The sequence below is a fragment of the Hemitrygon akajei genome, chromosome 12 (assembly GCF_048418815.1).
Source record: "Hemitrygon akajei chromosome 12, sHemAka1.3, whole genome shotgun sequence".
In the NCBI taxonomy this organism is placed as follows: Eukaryota; Metazoa; Chordata; class Chondrichthyes; order Myliobatiformes; family Dasyatidae; genus Hemitrygon; species Hemitrygon akajei.
In genome coordinates, this window is record NC_133135.1 from 50,322,678 (window position 1) to 50,342,330 (window position 19,653).

A 19,653-nucleotide genomic window follows, 5' to 3' on the forward strand; every position below is an offset into this window, starting at 1 on the left:
ACTCCAGGGAAATTACAGGCTTCATAATCAAGGGCTAAATACAATGATATAATTGGTATTAAAATCATGTATTAATCTGGTTTATTTATTCATGTTAAATAGACTAGGTTTGAATGGATAAGACTTTACCCAGGCATGAACTTTAGTCAAGAAGATATCGATATGAACCGACTTTGGTATCTCCACACCACCATTGTGGGATCAACAGGCCGTGACAGCTTTCGTTTCCATGTTACGGATGGGGATCATTCCTCCCCTTCCCAGAATTTTCTTATATCATTGAAAAATATGAAGAAAGGTGAGTAAGTTAATAATTTTGGACCCATGTTTCTTCTGCTTTGTTGCAAAATATTAAATGATAGGTTTTATCTTAGTGGTGTAGGAAAAAGATTGTGTTTGAAAACTTAGAACTTCAAGTTCAATGGTTTTGCTATGGCCTACAAAATTTGTGTTTTGGGCTTCAGTGCGCCGAACATATCAGCTGTGTTTCAATTAGTGACATTCATGTTTCCGAACCATAAGGTTAATGAATCAAAGTCTACTCCAGAGACCTGAGCACAGAGATTTCGGCTAACTCTTCTTCGCAATGCTGCTGGGATGCTCTACTGTCAGAGATGCAATCTTTCAGATGGGATATTAAGCCTTGGCTCCATCTGTTGTCTGAGCTACATGTGAAGCTCACATGGGTGTTACTTTGAAGAAGAGCAGGGATTTTATCTCCGTGTTCCTGGCCATTATTTATCCCTCCATCAGCTCCATAAAATTCAGAATATGCTTTATTATATTGTTTGGGAGAGCTTGCTATAAAAACATTGCTGCTGCATTTTCTATCCAACAAAAGTGGTTACATGTCTTGTTAGATTATAAAGAGTGTTGGGACATTAAGAATGTAAGAACATAGTAGTCCTTTGTGTTTGCTCAGCCAGTCAGTATGTTCATGGATTATACTCAGTCTTAGCACCAAGTTTCTGCCATAACCCATATCCCCAGAGTCAATTAATATCCAAATATCTATTGACACCAGAGCCCTATTAGTCAGTGAATCCCAAGCAATCGCCATCCACTAGTGATTTGTTTTTCTTCTTCCTACAGTCTCACAATACTAAATGGTTGACATTTTATTTTGAGACTGTGAAGCCTGATTCTACACTTTGCATCCAGGGTAAATGTCCTTCCTGCATCTACCTGTCAAGCTTTGTGAGAGTCAGAGAACACACACAAAATGCTGGTGGAACGCAGCAGGCCAGGCAGCAGCTATAGGGAGAAGCGCTGTCAATGTTTCGGGCCGAGACCCTTCGTCAGGACTAACTGAAAGAAAAGATAGTAAGAGATTTGAAAGTAGGAGGGGGAGGGGGAGATCCAAAATGATAGGAGAAGACCGGAGGGGGAGGGACGAAGCTAAGAGCTGGGAAGTCAATTGGCAAAAGGGATACAGAGCTGGAGAAGGGAAAGGATCATGGGACGGGAGGCCTAGGGAGAAAGGAAAGGGGAGGGGAGCACCAGAGGGAGATGGAGAACGGGCAAAGAGTGATTGTGAGAGGGGCAGAGAGAAGGAAAAAAAGGAGGGGGGAATGAATGAATGAATGAACGAACAAATAAATAAATAAACAAATAAGGGATGGAGTAAGAAGGGGAGCAGGGGCATTAACGGAAGTTAGAGAAATCAATGTTCATGCCATCAGGTTGGTGGCTACCCAAGACAAAATATAAGGTGTTGTTCCTTCAACCTGAGTGTGGCTTCATCTTGACAGTAGAGGCGGCCATGGACAGACATATCAGAATGGGAATGGGATGTGGAATAGAAATGTCTGGCAACTGGAAGATCCTGCTTTCTCTGGTTGACAGAGCGTAGGTGTTCAGCAAAACGTTCTCCCAGTCTGCAGCAATATATAAAAGGCTGCACCGGGAGCACCGGACGCAGTATACCACACCAGCCGACTCACAGGTGAAGTGTCGCTTCACCTGGAAGGATCATCTGCGGCCCTGAATGGCGGTGAGGGAGGAAGTGTAAGGGCAGGTGTAGCACTTGTTCCGCTTACAAGGCTAAGTGCTGTGTGGTAGATCGGTGGGAAGAGATGGGGGGACGAATGGACAAGGGAGTCGCGTAAAGAGCGATCCTTGCAGAAAGCAAAAAGAGGGGGGGGGGGGGAGGGAAAGATGTGCTTGGTAGTGGGATCCCGTTGGAGGTGGCAGAAGTTATGGACAATTATATGTTGGACACGGAGGCTGGTGGGGTGGTAGGTGAGGACAAGAGGAACCCTATCCCGAGTGGGGTGGTGGGAGGATGGGGTGAGAGCAGATGTGTGTGAAATGGGAAAGATACATTTGAGAGCAGAGTTGATGGTGGAGGAAGGGAAGCCCCTTTGTTTAAAAAAGGAAGACATCTCCTTCGTCCTGGAGTGAAAAGCCGCATCCTGAGAGCAGATGCGGCAGAGATGGAGGAATTGTGAGAAGGGGATAGCATTTTTGCAAGAGACAGGGTGGGAAGAGGAATAGTCCAGGTAGCTGTGAGAGTCTATAGGCTTATAATAGATATCAGTAGATAGGCCATCTCCAGAGGTGGAGACAGGAAGATCAAGAAATGGGAGGGAGGGTCGGAAATGGACCAGGTAAATTTGAGGGTAGGGTGAAAGTTGGAGGCAAAGTTAATGAAGTCAACGAGCTCAGCATGCGTGCAGGAGGCAACGCCAATGCAGTCGTCGATTTAGCAAAGGAAAAGAGGGGGATGGATACCGGTATAGGCTTGGAACATGGACTGTTCCACAAAGCCAACAAAAAGGCTGGCATAGCTGGGAACCATGCAGGTGCCCATGGCTATACCTTTGGTTTGGAGGAAGTGGGAGGAGCCAAAGGAGAAGTTATTGAGTGTAAGGACTAATTCCACTAGATGGAGGAGTGGTGGTAGAGGGTAACTGGTTAGGTCTGGAATCCAAAAAGAAGCAGAGAGCGGAATTAGTTTACTTTTTTTCCCATCTATAGAAGCTTTTACAGTCTATACGTTTCTTATTAGTTTGCTTTCCAATATTCTGACAACACCTTCCTTATAGATTGGTTCTTGAACCAAATGTTCCCAGTCATAAGTTTATTTCTCTCTTTGGCAACGGTACAATGCTCTTGAGATAAAAATACAATATCTTTAAGTTCTCTTGTTAGCAATGAATGGACCACTTTTCCTGGTGGGATTTTATGTTTTGGAAGGATAGAAATTTGTTGTAAACTACAATTATCCTTTGAGGTTAACAACCACTGTTTTTTTTTACTCCCATTCTGAAATGTTGAAGATAGATAGATAGATAGATAGATAGATACTTTATTCATCCCCATGGGGAAATTCAACTTTTTTTCCAATGTCCCATACACTTGTTGTAGCAAAACTAATTACATACAATACTTAACTCAGTAAAAAAATATGATATGCATCTAAATCACCATCTCAAAAAGCATTAATAATAGCTTTTAAAAAGTTCTTAAGTCCTGGCGGTAGAATTGTAAAGCCTAATGGCATTGGGGAGTATTGACCTCTTCATCCTGTCTGAGGAGCATTGCATCGATAGTAACCTGTCACTGAAACTGCTTCTCTGTCTCTGGATGGTGCTATGTAGAGGATGTTCAGAGTTATCCATAATTGACCGTAGCCTACTCAGCGCCCTTCGCTCAGCTACCGATGTTAAACTCTCCAGTACTTTGCCCACGACAGAGCCCGCCTTCCTTACCAGCTTATTAAGACGTGAGGCGTCCCTCTTCTTAATGCTTCCTCCCCAACACGCCACCACAAAGAAGAGGGCGCTCTCCACAACTGACCTATAGAACATCTTCAGCATCTCACTACAGACATTGAATGACGCCAACCTTCTTAGGAAGTACATTCGACTCTGTGCCTTCCTGCACAAGGCATCTGTGTTGGCAGTCCAGTCAAGCTTCTCGTCTAACTGTACTCCCAGATACTTGTAGGTCTTAACCTGCTCCACACATTCTCCATTAATGATCACTGGCTCCATATGAGGCCTAGATCTCCTAAAGTCCACCACCATCTCCTTGGTCTTGGTGATATTGAGACGCAGGTAGTTTGAGTTGCACCATATCACAAAGTCCTGTATCAGTTTCCTATACTCCTCCTCCTGTCCATTCAGTATAAATACTAATCCTTCCTTTTTTGAACACCATAAATGAGAATAATCCCTCGATAATATTTCATGGATCCATCTTATTTAACCAAGTTATGACTAGGAAAGATATACTTTTTGCTCTTTTCCTTTTGGAGTCATTTGCAATTGCGAACATCCCATTCAGAGTAACACCAAGTCTGTTATTATTCTATCCTTTCATGATGTAGTAACATTTACCCATTGGATTGTCTCCACATAGCAGTTTGCTGAATGTAGGCATCCTTCAGTATGGAGGGCTGTTAATTTTCAGTTCTTCTTGCTACAGTCGTTTAAGCTGTTGTGTTATCAATTGAATACTCCTGATGAATCTGAATTCCAAGGAGCTGGAAAGATTTGTTCTGGATTCAAGTTAATGATGTATTCAACATTAATAACATTTAGCTGTGTGTATTAGAATTTTATGGGCAACTATTTGACCACTCCATAGAGAACTTGTACATTTCTAACTCCCATTACTCACAAAGAGGCATGAATTTAAAATCATTATATATTTTTTGTACTTGGTTTGTTTTGACATTCATAGAGACAAGAAAGTAAGGGTCAGGCAGATAATTTTTACAATATTTTCATTTGTTCAGAGTTTTTATTTTATCACAGTGCACAATTGTTAAAATTGAATTGGTGACGACAGAAAGAGCAAGAAACTGATAATTTAACAGGAATGGTGCTGTCATCAATACCTTTTAATAAGGAGCGTGGGCAATTTTATAAACTTTTTTTAATGTTGAGAAATGCATGTGAAAGAGCAATATATAAGATTTAACTGCAGATATTTTTAGTCTTAAGTAGAAAAGGATATGTTTGTCTTGAAGGTGGCACAGCAGAGGTAAGCTAAATTGATCTCTGAGACTGATTAATTGATAGATTGAACCCATTTCCCTATGGATATTAACTGGTATAAGTTTTGTCAGCCAGCATTGATGCTAAAAGATAGCTGTAGTCAGTACTGCACCAATGGTTCTTGACTTCGCTGCCATATTTTCTTCCACCCTGCATCATTTTCCCCATAAATACTACACCTGCAGTGCTTTATGTCCCTCACCAATAGCTTTCACTTGATGCCTGAACTGATATGCTAGCTCACATTTGAATTCTTTTTTCTTTGCTTGTTATGAAGTTCCCATTTTACAGTTCCTTCTCTGCATTCCATCTGTTCTTGTTTTTCTACCTTTCAATGCTTCAAAGCAAGTGGCTCTCAATTGTCAGACAGTATTTGGACATTTTGTTTCCACATAAACATTTCCCTAGCCTCTACACCCACGGTGCCTCATACCATCACTCCAAATTCTTTCACCCTTCCTAGCACAAATGCTAAGGACTAGCTCTGCCTGCAGTTGCCTGGCTTTCTACATCTCCGTCTTCACACTGTGTTATATTAACTCCATAGAGTCTTTGTTTCAGGTCTCTAATATTTGCACACCATGTGTTTATGTCAATCATGCCTGATTAAAAAGTTGTTGCCGTGTTAGAAATATTTTTCCTAGTAAACTTAAGTTCCAGATGGATTTGTTTCCTCCTTTAACTGTTGCAGTCTATAAATGCATCTAGATCTTATAGTATCTATATTAATGCCAGTGTTTGGCTATCAGCAATTAACTCCATGACTTGATGTTAACCAGTATTTCTATTGGTCGTCTAGTTAATGGAATTAATTACTTAGAAAAGATGACTTGCAAATAATTTCTACTGCACAGAAAAGTGCTATTCAGTCCATTTGATCTTCTCTGATATTTATGTTGTACTCAAATCCCTCAATTTTATTTTAGCCCATTGATATATCGTTCCATTTTTCCCTCACTCTGATTTATTCAGCGCTTCGTTCAATAAGTCAATGTTACTTACTTCAGCCATTACACATTAGAGCAAATATACATTATAATTTCTCCTAGGAAATATATTCCTTGTTATATTTGTTATTGAGGATCATGTATTATAATCTTGAGTTTTGATCTTGCATATATATTTTGCAGCCCAGGGAGAAGTACACATTCAAGACAGCAACTACTTATTCTGGTTTTAATTCCTTTATCTGTTTTAGATGTTTAAGTGCCAGAAGAGGGTCTTAAAACAAGACGAATGACTTTACAATCAGATTCTGCCTTTACAATCTGCGTTTAACCTTCGATCCAAACACTTGTGTGTCTACCAATTGCATATGCAGTATAAAAATACAAAGAAAACCGCACAAAACTGATATAGTACTAATACAGAACTAATACGGTAGTGGCAATTCTGAAGAAACACAATACAAACAACATTAGAATCCCCCCAACCCTGTACCTTATACATCGCAGTGAAAAATGTAAGTGAATACATCTCATTTAAGACATCTACTACTTTTTAGTACACACGTGCTGAACTTCCGGAGGGAGAGTAAGCATTCACATTACATGGTTACATGCACAATCAGTCATGATACAATAAAGTTAGACAAAAGGTACATTTTGGCACAACTTTTACAAGATATTGCCTGGTAGTTAAATTACAGGAAGACTGACCTACTTGGCTGGTGAGGAACTTTGCAAGCCACGCTATCCAGCGTCGAGTTCTTTACTCGTGAAAATCTAAAGCGTCTACATGTAAAACATGTCAAATTACCGATATTCTCGATTTGCCAACAAGCATAAACGAATTTACATGGATATTGTAAATTAATGCTCACCTTTCCTCACCATGCCTTGCACCTCTGGGGGAATTTGATCCCAAAGCCCCACCAGCTCCTGCAGCAGAAAGCAAAATGGTCTCCCCGCTATCCCACGCGTGCATAATGACATCACCATCCCCACTTAAAGGCACAGATAACTATTCTCGCATTACCCGGATGAATGCCTGAGTACACTTTTTAACGATAATGAATAGCATTCAATGGTCGCCTGGTTACATATAGAAAGATAATTGCATTGGAAGTTCATTTCTCAAGAAGTGTATTAATTCTTATCTTTGTACACTGCTTGTTCTTCGCTTGTTACCAACCCACACCCTCTCTGGCCATTGATCTGGCCCTTTGACATTCTGAATCCACCATGGCCCTCAAATGTTGGGGACTCACAGGCCAGGTTCCATTTCTTAGGACTTTTAAAGGCAAAGAACAGATGCAAGCTTGAGCAGTAGGCCCTAAATAAAGTAAGAAGTACATGGGCACACTCTACAGCTTATAAATTGAAAAAGTGTGGGATGATGGCAAATTAAAATGGAAGGTTAGCCGTGGAGGTTTTAGGGTGAATCCTGTTGGATATTGCCAGCAAAGACATATGAAATCCCAAACATTTAACAGTTTAAGTAGCAAAGTCAAACATATTCACTATCAATTTCAAAAATGCAAGATTTCTGATTTAATTGGAAGACATAACTGCTCGTTTGCTTTGCAGCAGAGAGTTGTTCAGCTCGAATTTCTCAGCTATACCCTTCAGGTTGTGGCACAGAAAGGAAGGTCCCAGTAATTTCAATAGGATTGCAAGGAGAAAGTAGAAAATAAATTATAATTCATTTCAATATCCATAAATATTTTTCAGCAGTTATACTTCTTTTAATTACATTTAAAAAGCCAAACATTTTTAAATTTTCCACATGTTTTTCAATTTTTTAAGTTGTCTTTGAATATCAAAAATGTTTAAAATTGGTAAAGAGCATTTACAGCTGACAGCGCCACTGAGCTTGTACTCATTGTGTTGTTGAAGACTGTTTTATAGCTTACATCAGTTCTTTTGGACTCTGCGTCTACAGAAGCCAAAGTCTGTGTCTCGACTAAGTATGGATGTTGGTGTACTGTAGGCAGGCTTGCAAAATCTGGCCCTATATTATCTACCATTGTTTTTGCTCTTAGGTAGTAACCACTATTTTCAGTCTGCTCACACCACCTTTACAAAATATATTTGCAGGGTTTATTATCTTTTCTCCATGTGTCCTCCACCAAAACCTACAATGCAATGTAAGAGAACTTTGGAGACCTCTATCCCGGGCTGACTCCAAGGTGAGACTGAGTTCTTGAGTGACAGCCGTCACTCATGGCAGTAGCAGTGCACCTCATTTCTAAGTGGTGATCGCTGACTTTAAGTCGTACAGGATAGTGTTAAATAGAGCTAGACATGGGATATTGCCCTCTTGTTTAGATGTCCAACTAATGAATAGCACTGGCTACACACTGCTATCATGCAAATAAGCATGCAGCACAAATTTGGCAAGTAGCCTGCATTGGAAGCAATGGGCCCCATGCCTACTTTAGGAAACGATTGAATTCTAGCCTTGCAGTATTCAAACATTTTCAGCATTGATCACCATTCTTGTCAAAATTAAATTATCAATAAAAGTTTACCTAACTGGTAGAGTATTTAATTAAGAATAATAAAATATCCTTTGTGTTACCCTTCAAATCAAAACTTTAATCTTAGTGCCAATGTGTATTAATTGACAAAGATCATACATCAAGTTTCATTAATTTTAATTAATACAGAAAATGTGCTATCATTGTTGATCATCAGATAAAGCAATTGGTTTATTATTTTATGAAGACGTCTTGTCAAGTGCTTCTGACAGGTACAGTATTCTCTGTAGAAGTCAGCTGAAGTGGAATTAAACTGCTTATCGCCAAGTGCTGTCATCTCAACTATAACCAAATGAGGTATTTTCCTCATAGCATTTGAATAAAAAAAACAAAATTACTGATGCGCTTGATAATGAAAATCCATTGCCATTGAGGGGACTGGAGCCAACATCTGAAAACACCATTGTCTGGAGCATGCATAAATTACCATTGCTGGCACAAGCCAGCCATTAATCATATATTAACTGAAAAGAGAACTTTACTTAATAATATATTAAATATAGCAAACACACAAGCTAAAGGCAAAAATAATCAGAATTACCACCACTTGTCTTAAAATTCAGCAGTTCCAAAAGGACAATAAATTTATGTCTTTGCCAGAACTCATCAGAGATCACACCCGTCAGCTTGAACTGCTCTTTGTTCCTAACACATTTCATTGCAGGTTTATATATATATTTTTTCACCTCTACTTCATTCTGTTCTTATACACTTAACTGCTCGTTAATCAGACACAAAAATAACATATTTGCTTGAAAACTCAATTATCTATCAAATGAAATAATAATATAATCTAATGCTATGGAAAACCTTAGGAATAACAGAATAACATAGGGAATAAAATATTCTGCATGCAAATTTGTTTTGAACATCTGCAATATTTTTGTTGCTCTCTAAGACATGCCTTGGAACCTAATGGTAACATTATTTCAAGTCTAATTCATTGAAAAGCACTGTAGGAGCCCTCAATGGCACATCAGAAATAAGAGTTTAGCCCAACTGTGTGGCATATTGATTTTTTTTTCATACATTGCAAATTGGCTGTGCTCTGTGGAGCACCAGCTGGAAGCGGTGTACAGAACCCATGTGTTCACCTTTAATGTACTGAAGCCTACGGTAAGAGAACCCTCAGAAAGTGATGTCATATCAAGCTGCTTGACACTGAATATCCTTTTTGATCTTCCACTTTTAATGGTTCTGTTGTACACCGTCAAAATTTATGAGGTGAATATAATCATTTAATATATCTTTTCATATCGTAAGCTGAGTATCTTCATGATTGATGGCTGCAAGTTTAGAAAATCTGGTAAATTTGCCTGAAATGGTGTCAGTCAACTTAGAGAACTGGGTTCAGCTTCTGCTGAACAGCAGAGCTGCCAGCAAGTGATTGGTATGAGAGAAATGGAAGCAACCGTCTCTCTGGAGGCTGAGCCTGGCACTGTTTTCTGACGAACATTCACAGTCACAACTGGTGAGAATGAGGAGTGCCATCTGCAAACTGTAAATCCTGAACATTTACTCAATCTGCTGCATCGTGCTGACATTAGGGAGTTCATAAAATCAAAGCCACCTCCAAATGAAAGAGGAGAGCTGCATTTTACCAATTAAATTAAGCTAATTCATCACTAACACAGCTGAGGCTTTGTTCGTGGTCAACAATATATGAATTTTGCTTTCTCTTTTCTCCCTTCTTTTCCTTGTTTTTAATTCTATAGGTGATATTGTCGTATTCACCAAACCTGTAACTTTAACAGAGGGTGACAGGGTCACCTTGACGACAGATGTTCTCATGGCAACAGATGGCACTGGCAAACCCAAAGAGCTGTTGTATGCCATCTCTGTGCCACCTGCACATGGTCAGATCGAGTACATCAATTATCCTGGATTGGCCATTTCCAGTTTTAGCCAGTTGGAGGTAGCAGCCCAGAAGGTCTGCTACAACCATGACAACAGTCGTGATGCCAACACGGACGAATTCAGGTGAGGAGGCCTGTTCTGTTATAATCTGGCTCTCCTAACAAGAACTGTATAATTTAAAACAGAAAAAGCTGATCATAACTGAAGATTTATGATTCTTTTGAGTCAGCGTATGTTTAATAAAAACAGATTTCAAAAATTCATATCCTTAGCTAAATGCAACGAGTGTCATAAAATGAAAATGTGCATACGAACAATGTTTAAGACAATTACTGCTTTTTTTATTTTGTTGTCGTTTTTCAGTCCTACAGGAAATTACAATTGCCCTTCCAAAAGCTTCTCAAATTGTCTTTTGAAATAACACAAATGTAATTTGCAATGCTATAAAGTTAGTCAAACAGAATACGTTTGTCAGGGATGACTAACCGCTGAGAGTTCATAGGGCATACTGGGTATGAACTTGTATCTATGTGTAATTCTATGGTAGTATTTAATTGCTTTCTATAGGGGAACAATTGTGTTAATCATGCCTAGTTCATTAACTGTAATTATGGAAATCTAAGTTGTGGATAATAATTTAATATATCCAAATATTACAATTTAATATCTATTTTATCATAAAAAGTAAGTTGTTTTTTTTTAGACTATAGTGGCCTGTGTGGGCCCCCAGTCTTTGACTATGATGGAATAGATGTTTTTCATGAATGTTTATCACTTTTTATAGCTGGTACCTTCTGGCATAATCTGGTGCCAAAGCCCAGCTCCCTATCAGCTTTGCTATAATTCATCCTCAGCATTTGGAAGTGATCTGGCTCCAGGTGATTTATTAAATTACTTTTTATTGTGCGACTCCTAACTTGTCCATCTGTTCGGCAGCTCCTAACTCGCAATCTGTCTGTACTTTGCAGAAAGACAAACTGTCAAGGCCTGTTCATGCACCAACACTTGACAATTCTCTTTCAGATTAGATTAATACCAATTGTGACAGATTCTAAAGCTTGAAAAGAGATGCAAAAAAAAATCTTATTAGGGCTTGTTGGAGCACTGATCAATTTTGACAGACACAGGCTGGGTGCGAGAGATAGAGAATAATTCATTTTTATATAAAAACACGTTGATACAACGAGTACACAGAATTTGCTTTTTATTTTAAATTTCAAAGCAACCTGCATCAAAATGTCTAAAAGATTACAGAATAATCCTATTATCGACAATGAGGTTGTGTTACGCCTTGGTCGTAAAGAAAGATGTGTATTTCTATTTGTGAGCAAGGGGAACAATGTCTAAAGAACATCCACAGATGATGGATGCAGATGATTAACAAAATGACTATCCTTGGCACAGACATTTGAATTTAAAGTGAAAACCTTTTCATCACGATTGATTGGGATAATTACACTAAAAAATGAGAACTCCTAACAGATGTTGTTATCTTATGGTAAAATTAAAGCTTCTCTCATTCAAACTCTTCTTTTCCACAGATTTTTTGTCAGCAATGGAATGACTGTTAAAAACAGCTCCATGAAGTTTAACATTGAACACACTGACCGTGTCCTGCCGACTCTGGTTATTAATAAAGGACTCCATTTACAAGATGGAGCCATGATGGTCATCTCTCCTGATAACCTTCAACTTTCGGATCCCAACACACCCTTGATAAATTTAACTTACATTATTACACAACCTCCTCAGTATGGCAATCTATACTTAAGAAGGAATATTCTTTCCCAGGGTCACTTCACACAGCTGGATGTGAATAATTTGGACATTTCATACAAGCACAATATCGGGCCCTTTGAACTAGATCACTTTACATTCATGGCGTCTGATGGAACCAATCACGGGTTTTTAGTCAATGGCCAGATGAGAGAGGAGCCCATTGTATTCAATATACAGGTATGTGGATATCATTTGGATAAAGACACTGACTTGACTAAAGCAAACTGATTAATTTAAATTTCAAATCCTTTAAGTGGACTTTTACATCTCATGACAATAATAGAGTTGTGGTCAGCACACCCCTATTACAGCTCGGACCATCGGAGTTCGGAGTTTAATTCTGATGTTATCTGTAAAGAGTAAGTATATCCTCCCCTTGGGATGCATGGGTTTTCCCTGGATGCTCCAGTTTCCTCCCTCAGTGATGAGGTGTGCCAGTTAGGAGATTAATCAGTCATTGTAAATTGTCCTGTGATTAGTCTAGGGTTAAATCAGGGGTTGCTAGGCAGCCTGGCTCGAAGGGCCAGAAGGGCCTAATCCACACGGTATCACCAAATAAATAAATAAATAAAATCCCAAACTACGTTCACAGCCAAAAATTAGTTTTGAAGGATCAAACCCTTATGGGCAATATAATTTGAGTAGTTCTGTGCACAGTACAGATCAATTGTATTATAACATTTTCAGAAAAAATTAGATCTTATTTAAATCAGTATTAATTCTTGAAAATGGCTTTATTTCCTCATTTTGAAACCAATTCATTAAAATATTCCATATATTTATTAGCTTTTATTTATTGCAATTTAGAGTAAGTGTCATTAAAGCTTTTATAGGAATCAATGTCTCAGTTCTAAATGTTCCATCTTGTAGCATGTTATTGACTAAAGTTCAAAAATATAGCTGCTTTACTTAAAAAATCCCTTCAGATATATTAAAAAAAATTCTACCCAAATCTTTCAATACATTCCATCTGGCCATAAATGTAGAAATTCAACAAATGGTGAATTTTAATGTATTCTTAGAGAGGAAAAGAATCTTGAAAAAGCCTAATAACAAACACTTGGCAAAAGAAGCAAAGAGGAATTAAGGACAACTTGTTTTTAAGCAATGAGTCGTTATGATCGGGTGTGCATGGCATGAAAGATTTTGGAAGCATATCCAGTACGGCTTTGAAAATTGTATTGAATGTACTGTATATCTGAAAGGAAAAATTTATAAGGTACAGCCAGCAAGAAGGAAAGTGGGAACTAATTGTATAGCTCGTTCAAAGACCCAACACAGACACTTTGGGCTAAAAGGCTACTTCCTGTTTTGAATATTTTAATGACTTAAAGACCAGAAATTAATAATAAAAAAACGTATTCCTTTGAAAGTGTCTGAAAATCTATCACCATCCTTTTGAAGGTTCTTTACAACTGCAATGACAAATGTTCTGTCACACATGCTCACACATATGTACAAAAATAAACACAGGATATATACATTAGTGAGTGTAGCAGTTACGCAAATGAAACTTAGAAACATTGCTTTAGTCCAAATTTATCTCTTAATACAGGCATTAATTCTGATTCCAACATATGCCAGGAAGTGTTGATCATTTTTCAGATCTACAATTTGTTTACCAGATATATTTATTCTGAACTAAAAGTAATTAAAGCAGTTGTGTAATCATAAAATGCAGCATTATTTTTCTCAATTACTTCCCTTCTAGAGTGAGTCTCAGCACTTAAAGACCTCCCATTCAATTCCGAAAATGAAAAGTGTTACAGAAAGAATACTTTAAATTATCACAAGATAAGAGCTGTTTAGAGTTTGTATATCATGAGAGTTCAAGTGTTTCATTTTCTACGAATGTATTCCTGCACTAATCAAGATCTCCAGGTTCTATTAAACCTATAACAGTTTTGTTCAAAAAAAGGAAATTAATTTGCTCTTTTTTTTACACCTTTTTATTTTAGGTTGTTTGTGAACTTGCTTAATTAATGACATTATCCATTGGCTTTTAATGTAAATTAATCAGAATTGCCCTAAAACATGAATCACGCACAAATAATTACTGCTTTAATATTCCAATAAATTAATTTATTGAATGCCAAGTGTTTATTAATAGGTTTTGTCAATTTTATTTTTTCTAAAATTACATCATTTTTATTTGTCATGTTTTTACATGTATTGGTTAAACATCAGATTAAAATAATGCAATGGTTCCTACTAAAGTCAGTAGATGACAAAAAATCTCTAGCTCAATAATTGCCTCAGAAGAAGCCACATTTAGTTTTCTGGAGCTGTGTTGACCTTATTGGGACTTGGGGGAACAACAAAAGATGCCATCTGTATGGGTATAGAGCACTGTTTTATGTTCCTAATGTCTTCATGTGTAAAGGGCCAGAGCAAAATTTACTTAATATCTTTGCATCGGATTGACTATGAGAGGTCATTTATGTAAGGATGGAGCGCCTCTTTTGAACCAGTAGTGGCAATCTCTCAACATAGCAAGACCCTATTCCCCATTCACTTCTCTGATTTTATCACATAGAAGGCTTACTTGGAAACCTTGGTATTTATGGGTTCTACTAGAATGGTACCAGGGCCAATCCAGCAGACTGTTGAAGTGCATCAGTATATTGGATATATTAGTAAAATTGCTCAAATGATGTAAAAACTCAACTGGTTCATCAACTGGTCCTTAAAGAACTGTAACTATCTACATCTTGTACATGAACTCCAGTTCATGATTGAGTCTTAACTGATCTAATTAATCGCTTAGAATCAAGCTATAATTGCAGTAGTTCATGAAGTAAGAATTCAATCACTGCCATATGATGCTGACTAGAGAAGGGATATAAACATCAGCCAGAAGATCTGAGACACACCTTGCCAGGGCCAGAATATCGATTGTCGCATAGAACTGATGCCCCCCTTCTTGAATGAATAAAAGGCAATTGCAGGACAGTTCAGGGATTTCCAGGTAGTGAAATTTAATTGCAGACAATAACACATTGTGAATAAAAATGGATGACGGAAAATGAAAGGTGATCTAACGGAATGTATTAAAACAAGAGAAGAGATTTACAACAGCAAAGGCATTGTTATTTTATCAATCATAATCAAGGGTGATGTTGAAGCCAAGCTGGAGATTTGCAAACTGAAGGTAAGAGAGAAACGATCTAACTTTAAGAATATATCTACCAACTCTGCAAATATATTTAAATCAATAACAGAAAATTATCTTTAAGCAGCTTAGAATATGTATTTTAAGTTAAATTAGTTTAACGAGGACATCCTCTCATTAGCCACATATACAAAAGAACAATATGAAAGTCATGTAATTTAAAATTGGCCCTTAAATGATCAGCATTTTATAATCAAAGATAAGTTTTATTTTCTATGATTATTTTTTTCACTTCATCACTTACCTGTAATATTCATTGCTCTTTTATTAAATTTATTATTTCTGTGAGATGATAGGCAGGCAATACAATTCCCAAATACTTGTATTATGTACATATTTGCATGTCACAGGCCTGCATAACTACTTCAATAATTAAATCCATCTTTATCTCATTTAACGGCAATTTCTCACATAATAAACCTAAATGTAAGTGACTGGAAAAAACAAGTTGGTTTCCTGTATAGAGGGTGTCTGTTTAGTACCTACATGGGTTAATTGAGTAGGTGCTGATGTAGACTGAATCTGAGAGACACATTTGGCAAAACTCCAAAAGTGAATGTTCTGGAATAAATTAACTCTGTGAATCTCATGAGCCCTAATCCAAAGGTTGCAATACCTCTTTAAATTTGAATATAGTTTAACTCAATGAAGGGTATATTTCAGTAGCTACATCAATCAGATGTTTCAATAATGCTTTTCTAAACACGTGTATTAATATTACTGAACCTCCCCTTAAATGCCCCTCTTACCACTTTTCTCACCCAGTAATGAAAACATTGACCTGTGTGAAGTCACTAATTGAAGTGAAATGCCCCGGTGAACTCCCTAGTATGTGCCATATCAGAGTCAAGGTGGTGAGAAGCTTAGGATAGTGATCTTAAAAATCAATGGCTGCTTTTATTGCATGTCCCTGTGTAATTTGGCTTGGATATAGAATTCAGGATGGAAAGTATAGCCAGTTGCTTAGTGAATCGGAGATTGCTGTAATGCATTCTCATCAAAGTTGAAGGCTGGAATGGGTGGATTTTTGTGTCCCAGAGCGTCTTCTGCAGCAAGTGCACCTGGATTTAATCAGGCTTTTACACTGTCATCGTGTTAGATGTAAGGCATACGGAGGACTGGGTTTGTAGTTGAACAGTACCCAAAAGGATCTGTTACTTTCCTTGACATTCACTATCCTGGCAGTAGTTTAGTATAATGAAGGGTAGTTTTCAGCAGCTACATAAATCAGATGTTTCATTAAATTGCCTTTCTAAATGCTGTGAAAGATTTCTTGCCTCCTCCCGTTGTGGGGGACCAAGGACCAAGGTTAACTCTGAGTAAGACTGCCACCAGCCAGTATTAGGAAAGATGACTTGGTAGGATAAGTCCATTTTCCCTAACTTTTACAGCTCTGTGAAACATTATTTGACTATTCCTCTACCTTGGCTTCCTTCCTGCTGAAATCCATGTCTATCCTTTAGTTATTTATAGACTTGACCATTCCAGTAACAACCTTTCCCATCCCAACCTCCACAAATATGATGCCATTCTGGTCTCAACTGCCCTTCCCCTCAGCTTCCAATAACACGCAGTAAAGCAATTTCTCATTCTCTGAATATTCAAATTCTCATCTTTTTTAATTTGTTACCACCTGAGCCCCTCTCTGTCTCAGAGATAGCATTGGAGATATCTGCACCCCGACCCACCCAGCTTACATGTCATCTCAGATTTTAGTTATTTAATCGTCAGCAGTTGTATGCCCTCAGCTCTGAAATTAACCTTCCTAAACTCTTCAACTCTCAAGCCTCTTTGCTCCTTTAAAATACTCCTTGAAAGCTGCCTTTTTGATAAACTTTTTTGTCAGTTCCCTCTTTAGCTCTTGCCTGACTCTGTCAATTTTTGTTTGATATTGTCTTTGAAGCACCTTGGGACATTTTGCTATTTAAAGATATTCTGTAAATGCAAATTGCTCTCCAAGTATTCCCAGTCTTCCATGAGTTAATTCTACGTACACAAACGTTGCATATTCTTGGAGTATTTCCAGGAACATCAGAAAAAGATTTTTCCCAGCATCCTCCAGACAATGAGAAGGAACTTTCTCATTGATTCCTGTGAAGATGCTTAGCCTAGGTTAAATATATAAACATTCATCAAAAAACTAAAAAAAACTGTACCTGCTGAAAATCTGAAATAAAGCAGAAAATGCTGGAAATACCTTGCAGATCAGGCAGCATTTGTGGAGAGAGAAATTCAGAGTTATCAGTTCAGGTCACTGGCCTTGCTTCTGACATGAAATATGCATTCAATTAGCTACCTCTGGCTCCCGTTCACCTGTTGGCTATTTACTGGCTAAATCTGCTTTTCTTCTTTTACATGTTGATTTCTACAATATACCCTTTCGTTTTCACATAAATTCATCTTGTACAATTTGATTTAAAAAAATTAAACCTGAAGCAGATTAGTTCCTAAATTTTACCGTTTCTTATTCCGCAAGTACTGACATTTTGTAGCACACTAATTAAACTCCTCAACACCTGAAAGGAACAGATGTCCAACCCTGACATTTGAGAGATGAAAATACTGAGGTAGCCCAGGAAATATGAAGCGCGCGCGTGTGTGTGTGTGTGTGTGTGTGTGTGTGTGTGTGTGTGTGTGTGTGTGTGTGTGTGTGTGTGTGTGTGTGTGTGTGTGTGTGTGTGTGTGTGTGTGTGTGTGTGTGTGTGTGTCCTGTTAAATCACATCCTTTAAATGCAATGCAAACATGGATCAGAGAGGGCTAATATCATGAATGGAGCCCTTTCAAAGCTAGACTGCACCACTTAAAACCAAGATGCACCTTCTGAACTAGAGGTTCCCTGAGGTTGGCAGAAATGCTTGGACTCCTGGAGAAAATATATTTGACCTGACAGGCATGGAAGAATAGTACTGTATGAAAGGAAAGACTCAGTAGGTTCTGAATGTTGTATGTAAAATATTTGTGCAAAATAGGAGAAGTGTCCTGTTTCTACAAGAGGCAAAATAATGAGTACAGATAACCTTGGCTATAATTGCCTGATAGCTGGACTTGGGTTCCTGGATTTACAATTAATAGGTTAGGCAACATCAATTATCTGGTCAGGATCAATGAGCACATAATCAAATACATTATTTTTACATTTGCACCGCTATCCTCAGACACTGCTCAATTAATGTATCCCCATTGCTTGCCTACTGACATGCTCTGCCAAACAGAGCTCACTTGCTTCAAGTTAGTGTGGCCACAAACCTCATGCTCATGTCTCAGTGTGTACACATAGCCAGCTATTCAGCCGTGACAGCCTTGACTCCCATACACTTAAAAGCCACTTGCACTGACACACTTCCAGGATGAGGTTGTACACAACCAGATGAGTTGAAGCTATCATTTACCTCATCTTCCTCCTCGCCTTCTCCATCATCCTTCCCTGGTCTGCGTTCTGCAGAGGATGGAAACCGGAACATCCCACTTTGACACCCTTCACCACCAGCTTTACTTTGCACCAATATCCTTACTGATACTCAGGAATTGTAACCCAGCCAAGCATATGGAAGACAGGGATGATGATGCATTGTCACTCAATTTCACACTTGCAGCTACCAGCTCAGACGCCGACACATGCATAAATTGGGGACAACAATATAAAACACAAAGGTGAACATTGGACACATATTTGCAGTCAAGGCAAGAACATGGGTTATATTAGTGCCTTTTTTTTGGAGGCCAAGAGCACAAGTAGGTTTTCCCTATGGAGAATTTGGGTAAAATGAGTAAAAAAAACTGTGAATTGTGGATGACGTCAAATTTGATGCATCCAACTGCCTACTAAAACACTATTATATTGCCTGTGAAGCACAACAGTGCCACTACTTCCTCGGGAGTCTACGGAGATTCCGCATTTATCAAAAACCTTGGCAAACTTCGATAGGTATGTGGTGGAAAGTGTGCTGATTGGCTGCATTACAGCCTGATACAGGAACACCAATGAATCGGAGCAGAAAATTCTCCAAAAGATAGCAGATTTGGCCAAGTACATCACAGGTAAAGCCCTCCAAACTATTGAGCTCATCTACTGTACATGACATGCTGTCAAAGAAAAGCAGCATCCATCATCAAAGATCCCCAACACCCAGGCCAAGCTCTTTTCTTGCTGCTGCCATCAGGTAGAAGGTAAAAGTGCCTCAGGACTTGCACTCACCTTCAAGAACAGTTACTACCTCTTAACCATCAGCTTTTTGAACAAAAGGGGTAACTACATTCTGCTGTTCCCACAACCGATGGTCTCACCGTAAGGACTCTTTATCTTGTTATTTCATGCTCTTTCATTTCATGTCATTTCATACTCTTTATTTATTGCTAT

The 19,653-nt window shown here is 38.3% G+C and overlaps 1 protein-coding gene across 4 annotated transcripts in view; it reads left to right on the top strand.

The window, feature by feature from the left end:
* frem1b (Fras1 related extracellular matrix 1b) overlaps positions 1-19,653 on the top strand; it is a 214,248-nt gene that overhangs the window by 153,575 nt on the left and 41,020 nt on the right. For all 4 annotated transcript variants that reach the window (XM_073063069.1, XM_073063070.1, XM_073063071.1 and 1 more), the window contains 3 exons: positions 103-298; positions 10,203-10,467; positions 11,886-12,300. In XM_073063069.1, the coding sequence (XP_072919170.1) occupies positions 103-298; positions 10,203-10,467; positions 11,886-12,300 (876 nt within the window). The remainder of the gene's footprint in view (positions 1-102; positions 299-10,202; positions 10,468-11,885; positions 12,301-19,653) is intronic.